Source organism: Heterocephalus glaber, unplaced genomic scaffold (assembly GCF_053883595.1).
Source record: "Heterocephalus glaber isolate CG9 unplaced genomic scaffold, H.glaber_assembly_v1.0 deba00000546, whole genome shotgun sequence".
Classification (NCBI taxonomy): domain Eukaryota; kingdom Metazoa; phylum Chordata; class Mammalia; order Rodentia; family Bathyergidae; genus Heterocephalus; species Heterocephalus glaber.
In genome coordinates, this window is record NW_028258147.1 from 28,055,948 (window position 1) to 28,074,367 (window position 18,420).

Consider the following 18,420-nt stretch of genomic DNA (forward strand, 5'->3'; position numbering starts at 1 on the left):
ATATAGAAAAGACATCATTATATATATATGTGTTTTGCAAAATATGTAAGAAAGAATAATATCCACGTCCTCAAGAACCTTAGATCATCTTGAAAACAAGTCATACAGTAGACAGTTTTTAGTTTGTTTTTAAGAACAAAAGTAATAAAAGTTTGTTCCTTTCCATTTTGCCTAAAGAGGCTTTGTAGGAGATGTAGATTTAGAGGTTAGTTGTTTTTTATTTTTATTTTTTTGGTACTGGGGATCGAACTCAGGTCCTTGTGCTTGCACAGCAGGCGGCGAAACCACTGAGCTAAATCCCTGGCCTTTAGAGGTTAGTTTTTGAAAATAATTAATCAGTATTAATCATAACTGATGTTGGTAATATCAATAAATACTAATATTTATCATAATCATTGATAAATGATTCAAGATATACTCTAAATCTGGGGAAATGGAGAAAGGGCTGGTTTTGCTATAGAAAAATGAAGCTTATGACATATAAACTATCTCACAAATAAAAGTCCTAGATAGCAGTTATCTGTTGGGTCTTTTGTTCTGGAAATTCTCACCTTGGAATCACACCTTCACTAGGAAATAGGAATCAAGGCAAAATGGAGTGTTGTCCTATAAAAGTGGATTTAACAAATGAGAAACTCTGTGATTAAATGAGCCTCATTAGCACAATAGGGTTCTTTTGCTTTCCTATAGTAGATGCATTTCTGAAATTTAGTTATAAACTGATATGAGAAGTCATATCATATTTTTACTGTCCTATAAGAGCTATCATTTAATAGAGAATTGTGATAGAGAGCTCATTTTACTTTTTTAGTAATTTAAAAGGTTTTCCTTTTTTAATAGGCAGAGTGTGATCATAGTGGTATTCTCTATGAATAAACTAGAATGGAATGTGTCCAGAAGTCTGAAGTCATTGTCTCTCTACCTGTCAAGTTGGATTTTAAATAAAACCCCAAAGTAAATGAAAACAACCCTATCTTCTGTCAGTGAATCCCCAGAAAAGTTTTAGTCAATGAAGTTTTATAATGCTTTCAGGAAAATATGCATTTTTAATGGTGTTTCATGATTAAAAGCTTTTGTTTCCAAAAGAATGAATATCTAGTAGTAGAGGGTCAGGTGGTGGGCATAATATTGAGTATTATGAATTCTTTCACTAATTGTCTTAATTGATCTGTTAGTATGCATAGGGAATTAATCATTTACTTCCATAACTTCATAAAGCTTTTATAGTTCATTACTTCAATAAAGGGAAAACATCTGGCAATACTATACATCTTTTTCTCACCCTAGATCAGAGATGTTTGGAACCCTTGAAGCCTGGGAACTGTGGTGACTATGTGGTTCGATGGTATTATGACAAGCAGGTCAACTCCTGTGCCCGCTTTTGGTTCAGTGGCTGTAATGGCTCAGGAAATCGATTCAACAGTGAAAAGGAATGTGAAGATGTCTGCATGAAAGAGTGAGCAAGTAAACTTATCTGTCTCTGTCAAAAGTCTAGAAAGAACACAATACAAACAAAGCACCATATTGGCATGTATACTAAGTATTTATAATTTACAAGTGTACTTGAAACTGCATGACAGCCCTAGGATGTAGATACATTAACTGTTTAAACAGATGAGAAAGCTAAGAATCTGACAAATTTAGTAGCTCATCAACTGTCACCCAACTAAAAGGTGGTAGAGCTGGGAATTTGGACTCAAGGCTGTTTAACTTCTGTGCACAGGTCTGTCTCACAGCCTGCAGTGTGATTCTGATGCCTGTTAATTCCTATTGTTTGCATTATGTTGGCTCACACCCCACTCTGCACATGCCCCCTCTCCCCTAACACTCACACAACCAGTCAGTAACAAAAGGTAACTGGTGGAGGAGGACTTAGGGTTGAAAATTGAAGGGCCACGTGTGTGCCTGAATGCTGAGTTAGGAGCAGGGATAGTGAGGATAGATTTTTGTCAGTTGCCCTAAAAGTGATAGTAGAGAGAAACTAATCTGAATCAAAATTACTTAAGTCAAATGCATTCTACACTGCCCCTTCCCAATCCTCTAATATGTCTGGTAACAAAACCATCATTATAAACTCTTATTTAAATAAAACAACTTTTTATACTCTTCCTTCAAAATATGTGAATGGGAACTTTTGAGTTTGTTAGAGATAGAATTAGAAGGCACTTGGCAGTCAAGAGCCACATACATCCCACATCCACTCTTGAGCAAGGCATTTTAGAGACAGGACTTACACTGAAAAATGGGCCACCAAATGGAAAAGAGTAATGGAGAGTTATGGGGGATTGGATCTGTTATTTTATAATGATTTTGTGATATGAAGTCTGAGAAGACTATTAGTCCTGAGCTGAGCTCAGACAGCATTTGTCTGTCTCATCAACACATTTTTTTCCATTCAGGCTTGTGGTTCTCATTTAAGTTCAACTCCTTAAAAAAGTATTTATAGAATAGCAATCTTAGCAAAAATATTACAATTTTATGGTGAAATTAAATTTTTATTATGTAATATTTGATACTCCAAAAGAATATATGCAACATGATTGTAAATTTTAAAATGTGAGAATGAGATAAATACCACTGAACACATCATCTGGAGAATGAACCAAGTTTTACTGATTTTATTGAAGCTCCTGTGTGTCCCTTTTCCACCACAGACCCTGCTCCAGATATTCTAATTTAAACTCTGTGTTGCTATTGGTTCTTATATGTAATTTCACATGTAAAACTACATTTGATCCCTGTGGATCACTAAACAATAGGCATTTAGTCTTGTTTATTTTAAAGCTTTGTAAAAATGGTGCTGTACTCTAGTATTCTGCAACTTGTTATTTTCATTCAATATTATAAATAATCCATGTGTTTTCCCACATAGGAATGTATTCCTAAATAGTTTATTAGTTTTTGAGCTTTAGAAAATTTCTGTCATAATTTGCTAGATTATTACATTATTGTTTATGTATATATATTTACTTTCACAGTTGTATAATATTTGTGTGAATATACACAATATATTTAACCATTACTATGATCAATATCATTTTTTTTACTGTTCTACCAGTGTTGTGATGACTGCTTTTATTCATATGTCTCTGTGCACACCCCTGTGTCTCTATAGGGTGTATATCCAAAAGTAACTTCTGGACAGCAGGGTATGTAAATATTCAAAGCTCATATATAATATGTATACTGATTTTTTCCCAAGGTGTTTGAACGAATTTATTTTAAATTTTCACCAGTTGTGCATAAGAGTTACCATTGCTTGATATTCTAGTCAATACTTAGTGTTATCAGACTTCTTAATTTTTTGTGTGTGTGGGGGGGTACTGGGGCTCAAACTCGGGTCCTTGCGTCAGACTTCTTAATTTTGCTAAAATGAGTGTAAAATGTGTCTTGTTTTAATATAGCATTCTTTGGTGACAGCTTACCATGCTCATTTCCATCTTTGCTGCTGCTTCTATGAAATACATGCCTATAACTGTGGAAGATTTTTCATTTTAACATTTTTCTTACTGAATCCTTGGAGTTCTTATGTATTACAGGTCATAACTTTTACTGTATATTTATGTTGCTAATGTCATTATAGCATGTCTTTTTACCTTCTCACCTCCCTCCTGCCCGCCTATCCTTTCTGTTGAATTGTCTTAATTTTAATGGATGGTGCTTTTTGTTCCTTATTTATGTTGTCAGTTTCTCAGTTACCTTTCTTTGAAGGGAAATTTTCCCAGGACAAAAATCACTCTGAGTACTGGCATTACTTCTCTAGACTCCCATCATTTTTTTTTCTTAAATTCTTTTATTGGTACATTTTAGGTATACAGTACATTTACATTTATCTTTGGGTGCTTGTACCTGTACATGACGTATCTTGGTTCTCATTTTTTCCCCATTACCTGTGCACCCTTCACCCCTAAACCCTTCCCTATTTACATACGTCGTTTCCATTTTTTTTTCTTTTCTCATAATTTTTCCTTTCCATTCTTTCCTTTCCCCCCATCTCCTCCCACCACCCCTACCCCTTTGGACCATTTCCTATTTCAAAGTATCAATTATTTATTATCAAAGTATTAATTATTATTAATCCTTTTAGTCCTTGTTTACTCTCTCAGTTTCTCACACTAGAGAAACTATTCAGTATTTACACATATGTGTCTTATTTATTTCACTTAAGAGTATGGCCTCAATATGCATCCATTTAGCTATAAATGACTCTAGTTTCTCATTCTTTATGGCTGAGTAGTACTCCATTTTATTTAAAAACCACATCTTCTTTATCCAGTTTCCAGTTGATGGGCACTTGGGCTATTTCCAAGCTTTAGCTATAACAAACTGTGGTGCAATAAACATGGGTACACATATATCTCTGTGGTATGATTCTTTTAATTCTTTTGGGAAAATACCCAGCAGGGAAATAGCTGGGTCAAATGGGACCTCCAGCCCTAGTTCTTTGCGGTATCTCCGTACTGATTTCCATAGCGGTCTCACCAGTCTGCACTCCCACCAACAATGGAGAAGGGTTCCTTTCTCTCCACATCCCCACCAGCATTTGTTATTGGTTGATTTCTTAATAGCAGCCATTCTTTCTGGGGTGAGGTGGAATCTCAGTGTTGTTTTCATCTGCATCTCTTGAATGACCAGTAATGTTGAACATTTTTTCCTATGTTTATTTGCTGCTTTTACTTCTTTGTCTGAGAAATGTCTGTTCATTTCAGATGCCCATTTTTGAATTGGGTCTTTGAATTTGGGGAGTCTGATTAGACTTCCATCATTGCGCCTGGTAATTCCTTACTATCCTGTTAGCTTGTAGGTGATTTCTAGATGATTTCTAAAAATTTGCTTAACTTACTTTTTATTATCCTTGGGTTAAATGTGTGAGCAATATAAAAAGGGCTCTATTATATTTTTGTTGCGGTGGTGGGATAAAGGGATTTGAGTATCATTTTACTTCCTGGAAGCCCTGAAATGCACATAAACTGTATCTGTTACCATACATTGTTGAAAGTAGAAAGACCCTTCAGAATATCTAGGCTGCTATATTGATAGGAGCAGAAGTATTAATATTACTTTTTAAAGCTTTCCATAACTTTACCTTCCCACCCCTCAAAAAAATTGATACACAAAATGTTGTAATATTGATTTGGGTATTTGTCCCTTTGAAACATTCTTTTTCTACTTCTGGTGGCTAACCAAGTTGTATTACCCAAGGACACTCAGAAGGCCTCTTTACTTGTGGTGCCTTCTCATCCCTATCACTCATGTCCAACACTGAGGACATAAAGCTCTTGGCTTTGTCTCCATTCCACACACTAATCACAAGCTGAGCTGCTTAGCGCTTCATAGGGGCACAGCTGCATTCATTTCCTTTGCTGCTATAATACAGATTTGGTGGGCTTAGACAACAAAATATATTATCTTAGAGTTCTGTAGGTCCAAAGTCTGATGTAGGTCCCATTCAGCTAAAATCAGGGCATCTGTGGGCCTGTGTTTTTTCTAGAGGACCTCAGAAAAAAATCCATTTCCCTGCCTTTTCCAACATCTGAAGGCCATTCACATTCCTTGGTTTGTGGCCCCTCCTCTGTTTTTAAATCCAACAGCAGGTCAGGTCTCTCTCATGCTTCTATCCTCTGGTTCTCTGACTGAAGTCAGGAAAGGTTCTTTGCTTTCAAGAACTCATGTGGAAAAGTAGGATCCAGTTGAGTAATCCAGGATAAACTTCCTACCTCTAAGTCATTCTCTTCTTACCTCAATGTGTGGCTTCACTTTTGCCACATATGGTAGCATATTCACAGGTTTGGGGGATTAGGAAGTGGACATCTTTGGGGCTATTATATTACCTATCACACTATCTCTATATTCTACATGCTGTCTGAGGTATTCAGGAGCAAAGACATTCATGTCTCATTTCTCTCTGTAACACCAATTCCTTACACATATGAATAACTCAATAAATCTAAAACCAAGTTGAACTAGTTTTATTTATTTATTTTCAGAGTTAAAATTGGGCAGTATCATGAAAAAAGAGTGTGCAAAAAGAGCCTTCCTATACTATAGGCTTTTGTACTTATCCCAGCAAGCTGGTACTCTCCTCATTGTATAGGAGGTAAAATTCACCACCTACTCCTGAGAAATTAGACTATTCTAGCTTTACTTTTCATTGTTCGTTTGTGTAAAAAAAAACTTTAAAAAAACCTCAATATCCAATGATGTCTTAGTTCTTCTTTCTTGCTGAGACAATACTTGACACTGAAAGGTTTATTTGGCTCACAGTTTGTAGAGGTTTCAGTTCATAGTTGGCTGGCTTCACGGAAGGGTGGTGTGCTAGAGGAGAAAGAGTTCATGGCAGGCAGAAGGCAGCAAGGCAGTAAGGCAGCAAGCAGTGAAATAGCTGTCCCTTATATTATACCCAGGCCACACACCTTTACACTGGCTAGCACTTACAGCCAGGGTGCACCTTCCCATTATCCATACCCAGAACTATGCCAAACCAACCAGTGGACTAATTTAGTAATCACACACTCTGAATCCCATCATCACACAATTTAAACCTAGCATCACACATCCTAGATCCTGCCACTTCTGAAAAGTCCCACCTATGACCACATGAGGCTTTGAGGGGCCATCTAGACAAAAGCTATAACAAATGGTTAACAGGCTATCTGTTCCTAGGTGTGGGGGGCCTTGCCCCCCCACTAGAACTCTTGAGTGCCTTTTACGGACATATCCGGGCCTGCTGCAAATCTACCCGGCAACAAGGAAGGAGCCCCAGTACCCTCCTCTTGCTCCTCCCCTCTAGCCCTACGGTATATATGTTGTAGCAGCTTCCGCAATAAACGAGACTTGATCAGAAACCTGTCTTGTCTCCATCTCTCGTGTCCCCTGTCCTTTGTCATTCTCACTCCCCCTCTAGGGTCTCCGTTGACTTACCCGCAGGCTGGGACACCTAGGCATATCAATCCAGTTTAGATAGACAGAAGTGGGCTTTAAATCCTCATTTCTATATACAGCCCAGGATTAGGTGGTTCCCTGGAAATCAGTTAATTTTCTTGGCTAGGATTTGAAAAAGATTCCAGCTTCTGGTCAGCTGAGTGAATAGTGCTTTGTGCCTCAAGTGAGAGGATGAGATTGCCTCTTTAGCCAGGAGTATTGGGATTTAATAGGGCTGGCAGTCACCCAGCAAGCAGCACTCTAGCTACAGGTGGTATCTGGTCAAGAAGCTACTTATTCCATCTCCAAATCTTTTGGGTGAATTCAAGTTTCAAAATGGGACATCAAGTCCTAGAAAGTAGAGGACATTATTAAACCCATTGAGCATATCGTTGAGTTCTACAAACCCATCCCTTATTTTCTACTTTAGATTTTTACTTTAGCATCATAATAGCTGGCTATATGTCTCAGTACCTTTGCCTGAGGGATGCAGGAAGCAATCTTTGTATTTACCCACTTGGTACAACAAAATGCAAAGTGTGTGTACCTGTGCAAAAGTGTCAAATTGAGATTTTTTTCATCCACATTTTGTACCATCTAATTGGTTTTACGTATGTTTACCTGAACATAACAGAGAGTATAGTAAACCCACACCACTCTAGGATTTGTTTTAAAAACAATTTTCTTTTGATTTTTCTGGTAGAAGTAGCCCAATTCAGTACAATGGCATAGGAAAAGCCAGATTTGGAAGTTTTAGAGGAGGTCAAAAGTAAATCATCAGATTACTCATCCATGGATGATGAAGACAATCCATTATGGCAAAATACATGTTTTCATAAGGAAAGAGTAGTGTGGGTGGATGATGATGATGATGAAGAAGATGGCTTAGACACACCCATGTTTATGCCCCTTTATGACAAAATTAGTGTTATGCTCCATTAGGGCAACAGTTTCAGCAAGTCCATGCACACTCTGGTCCTATTATCCCTCTCACCCTTTGGCCTGACCTAGTCCTATCCTGTCCACTGCTTCTCCTCAGTGAGTGTCCAGCATCCAGAAGCCCTCAGCAGCCTTCAGCCTCACAAGTTGGGAGTGACCCAATTGAAGAACTTCATGGGAACTTCAAAGCCAAGGAAAGAGGTTGTGTTGGCTGGAAAGGCTCAGATCATCCCTGCATTGAATCCTTTGTACAAGGATGTGATTTCTTCATTCTGGATCAGCTCTCTCAGCACATCTCTGAGACAGTTAGGATATTTTCCAGGAGGTGCAGTCTGGAAATGGGACTTGAGCACATCTAGAGGCATCACTACAGCCTAGTTTAAAAATCCCTGCAGTTCCCCCAGCTACCAGGATTTGAAGAGTGTTGAGGTCACTGACATTCTTTCCCTCTGCAGGGAAAATATTTTTCAGCCACTCATATGTCATGAAATACATCCTACTGGCTGGCACATCTCTCACGAGGTGAGCACAGTCCATTTATAGATGCCTCGCAGTTCCAGATCCCTGGAACAGCATTTTGCACAGTCCAAGTTCCAGTGTACTTGGTTTCCCCTGAAGAAGCATAAATCTGTAATAAGCACTTGCTTCTTTCTCCAGGGGTCATGATTTCTGTGGTAAATATATCAGATAACATCCCAGCAGCAAATATTTTGGGGTGGCTAAGCATATCATCTGGAGATTTCTGCTGTACTTTCTTCCCTAAACCAAACTTAAAGAAGAACACAGCAAACACGGAAGTGACCCCAATGATAGGGTCAGCCATACCCTGGTACATCCCTGTGATGCCATCATCTCTAATAGAGTCTTCCAGAAACAGTCAATGCTCCCTGAGTACATGGGAGGCTGTCCAGGCAAACCTGGTGGCTGCATGTGCAGTTGGACCTCAAGCAGGCAGGCAGGGTTACTTCTAACTTCTGGGACCATCAGCCTTTGTTTTGCTCAAGCTTTCAGTTGATTGGATAAGACCCACACTCAGAGACATACTCAGAATGACATCTGACCAAATATCCATGTACCATGAGACTCAAGGAAGTTGACACATAAATTAACTATTATACATATTTATCTATGTTAATATGGTCATATGTTAATTCATATGGTTACTAGGTCATGTGTTAATTCTATTTAACCTTTATTTCTTTCCCTGGTGCCAGGGAACCTGGGCCTTGTGCATGAGAAATGTGCTCCACCCCCAAACTACATCTCCAGTCCCTCTGTTTAACCATTTCAGGAACTGCCAGGGTATATTCCAAGTGGCTTCACCATTTTACATTTGCGCCAGCAGTGTATCCTTGTTCCAACTTCATCAACATTTGTTATCATTTGTATTGTTTTATCATAACCATCATAGTAAGTATGAGGTGGTATCTCGTTGTGACTTTGATTTGCATTTCCATGACAAATATCATGTTGAATATCTGTTCACATGGTCACTGCCATTTGTATATCTTCTTTGAAGAAATGTCTGTTTAGATCCCTTGCCCATTTTTTATTGGATATGTGTCTTTTAATTATTAAGTTACAAATATTCTTAAATATCCTGGGTGCCAACCAACTTCTTACTATAGTCTAATGAAAGACCTTAAGCCAAAGCTGGGGCTGGTGGCACATGGCTGTAATCTCAGCACACATAGCAGGCTGAGGCAGGATGGTTGTGAGTTCAAGGTCAGCCTGGGGTATAGCAAGACTTTGTCTCGGGGCTGGGGATTTAGCTCAGTGGTTTCGCCGCTTGCTATGCAAGCACAAGGACCCGAGTTCAATCCCCAGCACAAAAAAAAAAAAAAAAAAAAAAAGACTTTGTCTCAATAAACCAAAAAACAAAACAAAACAAAAAAGCCTCTCCTTAGTTGGTCTGTTTGCATTCTGATCCCCTCCTTGCAAGCTCACATTTGCCTTCACTTGAACTCATTTTATAAAAGTCATTACAGAAATAAATAACTACTTACAAATGAGGAATAGAAAAAAAATCAGGGAAAGAAAGCAAAAATCCACACTGGTTTAAAAGAAGGCTGAGAAAAGTGATATATCAGTGTGTGAAAATTATCCCCTCTGATCCACTTTCGACACTAGGAGCCTTTTCCTTCCTCTCTATGTCATTGTAAGCAACCCCAAGGAAAAGGTCAGAGGGATTATTGTCTAGCTTGATGTGGCACTGAAGAGAATGAATTGAACAATAAGAATTCTCAAAAAGAGGGTGGTAGTTTATAGTTTCATTTTGGCTTACTCTTCAAATACCTGGTGAGGCCATTTCTCTTTAGTTAAAATGAGATGGGAGAGATAATAGGACATTTTATTTTTCTAATCTCAAATGAAAAAGGACAGAATATGTATATGATGTGCTAAAAACAAAGATAAGTATCTAAAGTCTGCACTTTAAATGAAGAGATTGAGGAATTTTTAGCATTTCATCAAGTACTAAAAAAGTGCAGTAATATTAACAGTGAAAAAACTTGTGGAATGTTAAAATGTCTTAGATAATCATTTCAATCATTTTCATTTGGTTGAAACCTTATCTTTGCTAATTACAAGAAATGCCCCAATCAGGTATTTGAAAAGCATGCTAAATTTATAAAATGACAATTAGGCTTCACAATTTTAGTCTTATCTTTATCATACACACAACAATAAGTAAATGAGAGAATGAGAGAAAAATATTTGCAATACATGTAATAATATTTTACATCTCTAACAAATCTAGAGTCTATAAATAAAGAAAAAAAAAAGAAAAATGAAAGGCATTAAGAAAGAAGATGGCCAGTAGAAATACAGGAAAAGATGCTCTACTTTGTCAGAAAAAAGCATGTTAACACAGGCCTGGGGCTGAATCAGGGCATCTGTACTCCTATAAAGAGGCTCAGGTGATTCTGCCCTGCAACACTTGTTCAGAACCACCAAGGGGATTTCTGAATCAGGCTAACCTTAAGAGAGACTCTAATAATTGATGTGGAATGATACATGTTAAATATTTATGTATGTCCTTTTCCTCTACAAATACATAATCCAGTGTTTTTAGTTAATAGCAATGCAAAGATAGGTTAATACTGTCGCGTGTACAAGATTCCCCACTTCTTATGTTGTCTTCAAGTGAAATGTTACTAAAATGAGATGCTTTAGAATAGTCTAGGAATGTGTGTGATTGTTAAAACTAGAACAGTCCAAAACATATCTCACACATATGAAATTTCATATTTTAATTTTTAAAAATATTGGACTGATTTGCATTCCAGAAGGACTCATCTTTATCATTTTATATCAATTAGTAGTCATTGAAACATCCTTAAACAAATTAATGCACTTAAAGTCACACTTACCTCTAAATAATAAAATTGTTAAGCCCTGTTTTAACTGGGTTAAGAAAATAAGGGCTATTAGACTCACCAAAAATTTCCTCAGAATCCTGTATCTCCTCTGCCTTTAAGCCTTAAACAAAAACCCTAAGGGACCTGGTATTCTTGGGTTTCTAGTAGGACATTATCTCCTCCTGAGATGCCCAGGCTTTAGGTAACACTGACTCCTATTGCTGTAACTAGAGCTGGCTGTCTCCAGGGTTCAACTCTCACTATCCTACTTTGACCTTGTGGAGCCATTGTAACAATTGTGTTATTATTTTAGAACAGCAAATATATCCTCTTTTATTCTGGCTGCATCAGCAGTCTGTCCTATTTCCATGGCTATTTCCTCTAATTCTGACACATCCTCCAGCTTCTGAAGATATTCTTGGTGACTAGGGAGGGGAGAGTAGCAAACCAGCATGTCATCTTGAAGGACCCTAGTTAGCAAGACAGACTCCATATTGCTGCTTGACCCACCTGCCTGCCCTTTAGATGAACTCGGAAGGAGGAAGCTTAAAAACCTCCTCCCCTTAGAAAGTCTCTTTAGAAATAACGATTAATCAACTATTGTTTTACAAATGTTCTAACAGCCGGACGTTCCGCTTCTGTACCTTTTGCTTACTTTACTAGTTCTATCCCATGGGGGGACCTAGAAACTGCTGGCCTCAAAGGTGTATAAAACATGTTTGTCAACCCCCAGTCGAGGCTCAAGTCCGATGCTCAGCTTGGGTCCTGGCCGGTAATAAACTCCTGTGTGGATTTAATATTGGTCTCTGGTTGGTGCTCTCTCACTGGGTGTAACACTCTGTTCTAAATATTACATTCCTGTGTTATTCCAATGGATTCCATTCAAGATGGCTGCCACATCAATAGAAGACTTAGAATAATTTCCTTCTAACTTTAATACAAAAAAGAAACATGAGTTCTCTTAGAAACATAAATTTCCTCCTTCCTCCCACCCGGAGATTGAACCTGGGTCCTTGTACATGCTATAAAGGCTCTACCACTAAGCTACACCCTCAACAACATAGTAAGAGTTCCATACAGCAAATTAGAAGTTGTGTATTGCCAAGACTTCACTCTGAAATGGTCTGGAGGTTTCAGTCTTATTTCCACCATCCTTTAGATTTGCCCTTATACTTCACACTCATAGTTTCTTGACTTTATTTTAAAATATTAATAGAATTCTCCAGTTATTTTCTCCTTGACATATTAGCTGGTGTTGCATTAAATTTATCCTTTGGTCTTTTTTTTTTCTCTCTTGCATTTCAATGAGTTTATGGTTTGTCAGTGTATGCAAATTGGGATTTTTCTCAAATTGATTTTGTCATGAATAAATCACTGCTGAAACTTGCTTTTAGCTGTTTAAAAGCAATGACAACAAAATCCAGAACATGTCCTTACTGGAAAACCAAACCAAACCAACTCTTGCCTTTATGTAACTGTCTCATTTCTGATCTTCTAAGAAATAAATATTGGCATTAGAATGGAAAAATATTGATAAAGTAAAATTGGCTAAAATTGTGCTTCTTCAAATTTTGCTTATTACTTGAACTTTTCCCATACTAAAAATTGGAGGCAAAGTCTATTAAATATGCTTTGTACCCACTCCACCTTCATTTCAAACTAGCAGTCCTTCTGTACTCTCTTTCTGTGTGAATGGCATAATCCTCCTGGCAAGTGACCCCATCTGCTCCCTGAGAAACATTTCAGACTCTTTCTTCTTTCTCATCCTCATAGCTGATTAGTCAATGGATCTGATGTATCTTGCTTCCGCTCCTGGCTTCCTTCCAAATTTGCCTCCTCACCTCCAATCTCTATATACTCAGGGCTGTGGAGTTACAGTGATTTGGACCAAATCATTTTCTTCTTTAAAATATTTTATGGACTCTTTCCTTCATGGTAAAGGGTAAACCCTTGGTCATAGTACTCAATGTTCTCCAGGACCTCACCAGTGTTTGTATTTTATCTCCCTTCAAGTACTTACGCATGCTCTTCAATGCAGCTATACCCAACCATTTGCTAATTTTGAGAGCACTATTCATTTTTCTTTGGAATTTCCTCTTCATTCCGTTTTTTCTCTCCTCCTCTTCTTTTCTTCCTTCTTTACTTCTTCATTTAACATTATGGAATTCATTTTTTATCAATAAACAAAGACCTATCTTATTATTTTTTAAGAAATTCAGAGCTATTCCCTTGTTAATAAATCCATCTTTGCCAGACATTTAAATGTTATCAATTTTTTCTGTGATGTCCAAAGCTTCATCAAATATTTTTGTATGATTAACCTTTGGGTAAGTATATTTGTAGAATATATTTATAAAGACAGATTATAGAGAGAAAGATGTACTTTTGACAGCTATACCAATTATTCTTATAAATGTTGTACCAATTTACATTTTCCAACTTATGAGCTTGCTTACTTTTCCCTTCTTTACTATTATTGAGTGTTATCACTTATTTAATTTTTGTCAGTCTGGTGGGGGAAATGGAATTTTATTTTAGTTGTTATCTGTGTTACTCCTATTTTTCAATTTTTACATTGTAAAAGACTTAATGTACATAAAAGAATGTATGCTATATATAAGTAAAGTTTATAGTAAAGTAATCATATAAAAACCTGAGTATCTATCACCTAGCTTAAGAAATAATGTCATTCATTGCCAATACTATTGGAGTTACTATAAATTTGCCACCAAATAGATAAAACCAAAACCAAATGGAAAATAAGTGGTCATGGTGATTTTGGTTCAAAGAGCTTGTAGTAGCTAGCAATGTACTATATGGATCTTGAGATTACTTTGTCCAGGGTTACCCAGAGGTTACTACTAATGGCACATATCAAACATTAACTGAAACCTGGAACAGTAAATTTGGGCTCCTGCAGTGGTTTGGGCTGGGAGAAGACACTGAAGTGCTGGTGGAAAGAGGAAGTCACAGGAAGAGAGGACTGCTTAGGTTGGAGGGGGCAGTGGTCTTACTATGTTTTTAGAAATCTAGTAATAAAATATGAAGTACAGCTATTTATCTAAGAATAAACAGAACAAGAAGAAAATCTGCATTTGGAGCATTTAGAAGTTTACAATTATTAAGTCACCTGAGAAAGAAATTTGCTTGATAAGGAGCTGTATCATTCCAAAGGAGATATCCAGGTATTTTGAACAGCGGCTCATGCAAAAGTGACAAGGGCTCAGTTATTTCCTTATTCTGCCCAGGGTGACCAACGACTAATGGAAAGTTCTTGTACATTCTTTTTGCTAGTGTGGCTATTATGATTCATTTTAGTCAAGATCTGTCACTATGTGGGAAAAGCAACCTGGTATAAAGAAATGGAAGCTAGGAGACAGTTTTCTTAATTCATCTCTGCTGAAATATTTGTAACTGATTTACCTGGTTTGTTTGATAAAAAATAAAATTTAAGTGTATTAAAATAATGAAACTTTAATAAAAAACAAAACTTTTAAACTTCATCCTATAAATATTTCTAGTATCCAAAAGCTCCAGCAAATAATTTTTTTATTAGTAATGTTTGCAGTACATAATGATTACATTCATTGTGGTACAGGTAGATAACATATTATAAAATTATTTTTTAATCTCTTTTCTTTCTTCTTTCTCCCACAGTCACATCCATCTTTTGGTCCTCTTCCCTTCTGGAAAAGATCTAACTCCCTGTTTTATTTGTCTTTTATTTTGCTCTTAATTTATCTATACTTTGGGTTTGTCATATAAGAGGTATCATGTGATATTTAAGCTTGTGTGTCTGGTTTATTTCACTTAACATTATAATCTTAACATGAATCCATTTTTCTAAAAATGACTCAGATTTATCTTTCTCTTTATGACATAGTTGTTTTGGCAAAGAAGTGGAAATTTTTTGGTGATATATTTGTTAGCTGGTTTTCCCCATAAGTATTAGTTTCAAATTAATGAAAAATCTCTTAAATATTCTCCCAATACAAATATTACTCCACCTTCAGATCATCTTTGTTTTACCAACAGCTTAAATGAACATCCAAAAGGCATGGAATTTCATTATTTTATTTTGAGAAAATCCTTTCAAATCAATTTTCACAGGAAATTATATGATATTTGATTTCCTGAAGCAGCAACTACAAAATAGACTTAAATATATTAGAAGGCTAGAGTAGTTTTTCAGTATGTTCTGTGTGATTTTTTAATTTTCACTTTCACAATATCTTTCTATACTTTCCAATTAAAACACCATTTAATGGCCTTTATTAGAGCTGTTTAATCTCTAGATACTCACATTTTAGAAGAAACATATCATTTTAGAAGAACTACTTAGTAAATGTAGGTTCTTATTAATAAAAACCATTTTGAACCTATTTAAAACTAGAAACTTCTGTGCCTGGTAATATTCAGGGTTATTTTATTTGGACAAATCCTTAAGATGAAAATAACTGATTTCTTGAAGAAAGTAGATTATATTTCTCAAACTGTCTCCTAAATGTTAAAGTTTTTCTTAAAATCAGATATACGAGGGGCTTATAAGGCTAACGTCTGAGGAAAATGAACAACCAGAGGGATTGACAGAATACTGGAGCTGCTCCTGCCACTGAACGTTTGTTATTGTAGAATGTCTCAAGCTCTGGTTTAACAGCTTTTAAAGATGAAAAACACAAAATTTAAAACTCGGGGGACAGTGAAATGTGGAGGTTTAGTCTTTCTACCAAGGGAATAAGGACAGCAAAGGGACATGAAGGAGATTCCTGTGTGAAGAAAGACATAGGGATTATCTCAACTTCAGTGAAAAAAAATTAATTTACAGTCCCAAGAAGCTAAGGAAGATGAATACAAAGAAAAATATATCTAACTGCATTATACTCAAACTACTGAAAGTCAAAAATGAAGAGAAAAATTTCCAATGTAATCTAAAAGAATGACACATTGAATACAGCAGAATGATAATCTGATTAACAACTGACTTCTCATAAAAACAGTGAAGGCCAGAAAACGTTGTCTCATTTTTGAATTGCTGAAAGGGAAATATCTGTCAATGTGGAATTTTATGTCCAATAAAAACTGTTAAGTGGAAAATAAAAACAGAAAAATTAAAACTAGAGATAATTAATTTCCATTAGATATGTACTTTAAGGATTGGTAAAGGAAGTTTTCTACCTGAAGGAAAAATATACCAGATGGTAATTTGATTTATAGAAGAAATGAAGAACATCAGAAATGGTAAGTGACTTGGTAAAAATAATATACAGTTAATAGTACAGGATATTCGATTGTATCATTTGATTTCCTGAATTACCAGCCACAAAATAGTAATGAACATATTAAAGTCTTGAGTAGGCTTCCAGTATTTACTGTATGCCTTTTTGTTTCTATTTTTAGTTTTCACTTTTACCATGGGAAATGTTTATTTTTCTCTCAATACTTTTAACTTTTACTTTTAATTTTTTTTGGCTTTTTAATTCTCTAAATCATCAAATTTTAAAAAGATGTATTTTAGAAATATGTATTAGAAATATATATATTCTATTTTCTTGATACTTTGTAATATATAATAGCTTAAAGAGAAACTTCTCTCTCAAATTTTGGAATTTTAACCTATATAGATGTGATAAATATGACAAATAGTACACAGAATGATGGATGGATGTAAATAAAAGTATGTTGTTACAAGGTTTATATATTTTTCTGAAGTAATTCAAAATTAACTATAAGTAGGTTGAGATAAATTAAGTATATATGTATAATTGCTAGATCAACTACTAAAAAATTAAAAAATAGAACTAAACAGATAGGAGAGGATTACCATGGAATACTAAAAAATATTTGAATGCCACAAAATAAGGCAAGAAAAGAAGAGACTAAAGGACAAAAAACAGATGAGAAAAAATAATGAGGAAATAAATGGTAAAAGGAAAAAAATTCAAATGCGAATAATTATATTAAAGGTAAATAGAATAATCACAAGGCAAAGAATATCAGACTGGATTGAAAAAAGTAAGTCTCAAGTATATGCTGTATATAGGAAATAAGAAATATGCTTAAATACAAAGGAAGAAATGGATTAAAAATAAAAAGTGATACAATGCAAATAGTAAGAACAGCAAGGCTAGGATAACATTCACACATATGGTTATATAGTAATATTCTGTATGTTGATTTATGAAAACTCAGGAAACTATACACTTGAAATGAGTGCATTTAATTGTATATAAATGATACATCAATGAACTCGATTTTAAAATAATGAATACACATGTTAGCAGATTATATGGAGAAGAGAAAAAAGATCATTCAGAAGACATTAGCATACAGCGAAAAGAAAAAGAGATTAAATATATGAAGGAAAGATTTGAGTGAGAAGTCTGACATGATATTAGTTGAAACTTTAGATAGAGAAGAAAAAGACATGAGGCAAAAACAATTCTTAAAGTTGCTAACAAATTGGGCATGGTAGCACCCACCTGTGATGAAAAGAATTTGCGAGACTGAGGGAGGAGCTGAAGTGGGAGGGATTAGCAGGAGGATCACTTGAGTTCATGAGTTTGAGATCAGCCTGAGCAGAATAGATCCCACCTCAGTAACCAAAAAACCAACCAACCAAACAAAATAAAAACCCCTTGATAACAGGAATTTTCTAGAACTGATGATCATTCCAATTTAGAAGTTCAATAATCCCATTAAATCTCCAGTAAAATAAATAAAAAGAAATCACCTAATATATGATATAAAACTGCAGAACAACCTTTATAATCAGGCAGAGGTGACCTTTAGGCAGCAGCCTCAGATGGACAACTGGCTTCTCAGTAGTGTCAGTGGAAACCAAGGAGAGTGAGAGAATGTCTTTCATGCTTTGAAAGAATAATTGCTAACTCAGAAATTGTATTTCCCAGGATGAGGGTGAAACAAACACTGATGGGAAACAATGTGATCAACTCTAGCAGACTGTAAATAAATTACAAAAATAGTACTTCAGGAAGAAGGAAAATGATTCCCAGTGGAAAGTCTGAGATATAAGAAGAAAGGAAAAACAAAGAAAGTGATAAATACGCAGATAAATCCGAATGAACACTGCCCAAATAATATAATAATAGTTCTATATTATGATATTTTCAAGACAATTAAAATGCAAAACAATGGTAATATATAAGTCTGAAGTGAATAAAAGGAGCTAAAATGTAAGGTC

At 35.7% G+C, this 18,420-nt stretch overlaps 1 protein-coding gene and 1 pseudogene across 19 annotated transcripts in view; one reads left to right on the top strand and one right to left on the bottom strand.

Moving 5' to 3' along the window:
* Col28a1 (collagen type XXVIII alpha 1 chain) overlaps positions 1 to 15,000 on the top strand; it is a 241,244-nt gene extending 226,244 nt beyond the window's left edge. For 15 of the 19 annotated variants that reach the window (XM_021242833.2, XM_021242826.2, XM_021242830.2 and 12 more), the window contains 3 exons: positions 1,288 to 1,456; positions 3,116 to 3,149; positions 14,877 to 15,000. In XM_021242833.2, coding sequence (XP_021098492.2) covers positions 1,288 to 1,456; positions 3,116 to 3,134 — 188 coding nt within the window. In that variant the 3' untranslated portion in view covers positions 3,135 to 3,149; positions 14,877 to 15,000. Of the gene's footprint in view, positions 1 to 1,287; positions 3,202 to 14,876 lie in introns of those variants that run through there. The other 4 variants (XM_087204674.1, XM_087204675.1, XM_021242831.2 and 1 more) reach the window with 2 other exon arrangements.
* On the bottom strand, positions 7,739 to 8,844 carry LOC101720514 (mitochondrial carnitine/acylcarnitine carrier protein pseudogene; annotated as a pseudogene).
* Positions 15,001 to 18,420: the final 3,420 nt, after the last annotated feature.